Below are 2,854 nucleotides of genomic sequence, written 5' to 3' on the forward strand. Positions count from 1 at the left end.
AATTTTTTGCAATAGTTTTGGTGTAACTGGTACTAGCTCCTCTTTGTGCATCTTACAGAATTTGGCTGTGAATGTATCTGGTTTTGGGCTTTTTGTGGTTGACAGGTTTTTAAAAAGTGTTATCACTGATTCAATTTCAGAACTTAACACTGATCTGTGCAGTGTTTCAATTTCTTCCTGATTCAATCTTGGGAGTTTGTGTATTTATAGGAATTTATCCATTTTCTCTACATTTTCTAGTTTGTGTGCATACAGGTGTTCATAATCATCTCTGAAGATCTTTTGTATTTCTGTGGGGTCATTGTAATGTCACCCTTTTTGTTTCTGATTCTGTGTTTTTAAAAAATCTTCTATTGTTTTCTTTGTGAATCTAGCTAGCACTTAATCCATCTGGTTTATCCTTTCAAAGTCCAAGCTTTTGGTTTTGTTGATTTTTTTTTTCAAGAGAATTAAATCGTTTATTGATTACACGTGATAATGGATGATACACAAGCTTCATTCCCATCTATAATTTTATCTGGTACCATTATTCGATTTAGATATATTGCATAGGATGTGCCAACAATCACTTTTATAACCAGTAATTCCATGATTTTGCTTGGGTAATATGCTGAACTTCAGGTCACAACAGTAACTATCAGTTCAACTACACCAAGGTTTCCGAAGACAATGGCTTCTCCACCCAAGCAGGTTGTATATAAATTCCAAATAGAACCTGGCATCACCCTGAAGGAATTCTAACTTCACACTGTTGGGGAAATTTACCAAGATGGCTTCAGAGTAGACTAACTTTACACAGCACATTAAAAAAAAGACATTTATTCAGCGCCACGATCAGACTATTACATTTAGCAATCAACAGCATGGGTGCAAAAAAAAAAAAAAATCTGCCGGGCGCGGTGGCTCAAGCCTGTAATCCCAGCACTTTGGGAGGCCGAGACGGGCGGATCACAAGGTCAGGAGATTGAGACCATCCTGGCTAACATGGTGAAACCCCGTCTCTACTAAAAAAATACAAAAAAACTAGCCGGGCGACGTGGTGGGCGCCTGTAGTCCCAGCTACTCGGGAGGCTGAGGCAGGAGAATGGCGTAAACCCGGGAGGCGGAGTTGCAGTGAGCTGAGATCCGGCCACTGCACTCCGGCCCGGGTGACAGAGAGAGACTCCGTCTCAAAAAAAAAAAAAAAAAAAAAAAAAAAAAAAAAAATCTACATTAAAACCCTTTGTTGGAATGCTTTACACTTTCCACAGAACAGAAACTAAAATAACCTGTTATACAATTAGTCACAAATACAGTCCTCGAGTTTTTTGCCCATACACACGAGTATTTATCTAAAACATGTCTTCTTTGTGGCAGCTAGGCCCTGCCACCACTGTGCTTGGCTGAGTTCACAAATCTATTGTAACCTGTAGCTTCCCTGTCACTTCTCTGGCTCTCCTCTCCTGCTAAGCTTTGTTTCCTAATTAAAATCTTCTGCCACTGCCATAGCTACTGCTGCTGCTGGAACCGCCATAGCCACCTTGGTTTCATGGTTTTGCAAAGTATTGGTCTCCACCGCCATAGGGGCCAGAGCTTCTGCCTCCAAAATTTCCTCCCTTCATGGGTCCAAAATTTGAAGACTGATTGTTGTAATTACCAAAATCATTGTAGCTTCCACCACCTCCAAAATTGCTTCCATCATTACCAAATCCATTATAGCCATCCCCACTGACACCATATCCACCACCACCACGGCTGCCACCAAAGCCACCACGACCACTGAAGTTTCCTCCACGACCAAAGTTGTCCTTCCCACTGAAACCACCTCCAAGACCACCACCAAAGTTTCCAGAATCACTTCGACCTCTTTGGCTGGAAGAAGCACTCGCCATCTCTTGCTTTGACAGGACTTTCCTGACTTCACGGTTGTGGCCATTCACAGTATGGTATTTCTGAATGACAGTCTTACCCACGGAGTCATGGTCGTCAAAGGTTACAAAGGCAAAGCCCCTTTTCTTGCCACTGCCTCGGTCAGTCATGATTTCAATCACTTCAATTTTCCCATACTGTTCAAAATAATCTCTTAGGTGATGTTCTTCAGTGTCTTCTTTAATGCCACCAACAAATATCTTTTTCACAGTTAAGTGGGCACCTGGTCTTTGAGAATCTTCTCTTGAGACAGCTCTCTTTGGTTCCACAACTCTTCCGTCCACCTTGTGTGGCCTTGCATTCATAGCTGCATCCACCTCCTCCACAGTGGCATATGTGACAAACCCAAAGCCCCTGGAACGCTTGGTGTTTGGATCTCTCATTACCACATAGTCCGTGAGCGTTCCCCATTGCTCAAAATGGCTCCTCAGGCTCTCATCGGTTGTTTCAAAGCTCAACCCTCCAATGAGGAGCTTCCTCAGCTGTTCGGGCTCTTTAGGAGACTCTGACTTAGACATGACGGCAGGGAGAAGAGAGACTTTAACGATGCTTCTTTGGCGGCATCCACGGGCAGAAAGCGGTTTTGTTGATTTTTTGCATGAATTTTTGGGTCTCAATTTTATTCAGTACTACTCAGATTTTAGTTATTTCTTTTATTCTGCTAGCTTTTTGTGTGTCTGTGTCTTTGTACTTCCTCTAGGTATGTTGTTACATTGTTCATTTCAGATCTTTTTAGCTTTATGAGGTAGGCATTTAATGCTGTAAAGTTTCCTCTTAACATTGCTTTTACTGCACCTAGAGATTTTGGTATATTTTGCCTCTGTTTTCATTTATTTCAAAGATTGTTTTGATTTTTACCTTAATTTCATTGTTTAACACAAAAGTCATTTAGGAACAAATTTTTTAATATTCATTTAACTGTGTGGCTTTAAGAGAACTTCTTGGC

General features: G+C 41.3%; 1 protein-coding gene across 1 annotated transcript; it reads right to left on the reverse strand.

The window, feature by feature from the left end:
- Nucleotides 1-1,207: 1,207 nt before the first annotated feature.
- LOC115894306 (heterogeneous nuclear ribonucleoprotein A1-like) lies at nt 1,208-2,463 on the reverse strand. Its single transcript, XM_030921469.1, has one exon. The coding sequence runs from the start codon at nt 2,424-2,426 to the stop codon at nt 1,527-1,529; it is 900 nt and encodes a 299-aa protein (XP_030777329.1). The 5' UTR covers nt 2,427-2,463; the 3' UTR covers nt 1,208-1,526.
- Nucleotides 2,464-2,854: the final 391 nt, after the last annotated feature.

This window comes from Rhinopithecus roxellana, chromosome 17 (assembly GCF_007565055.1).
Source record: "Rhinopithecus roxellana isolate Shanxi Qingling chromosome 17, ASM756505v1, whole genome shotgun sequence".
NCBI lineage: Eukaryota > Metazoa > Chordata > Mammalia > Primates > Cercopithecidae > Rhinopithecus > Rhinopithecus roxellana.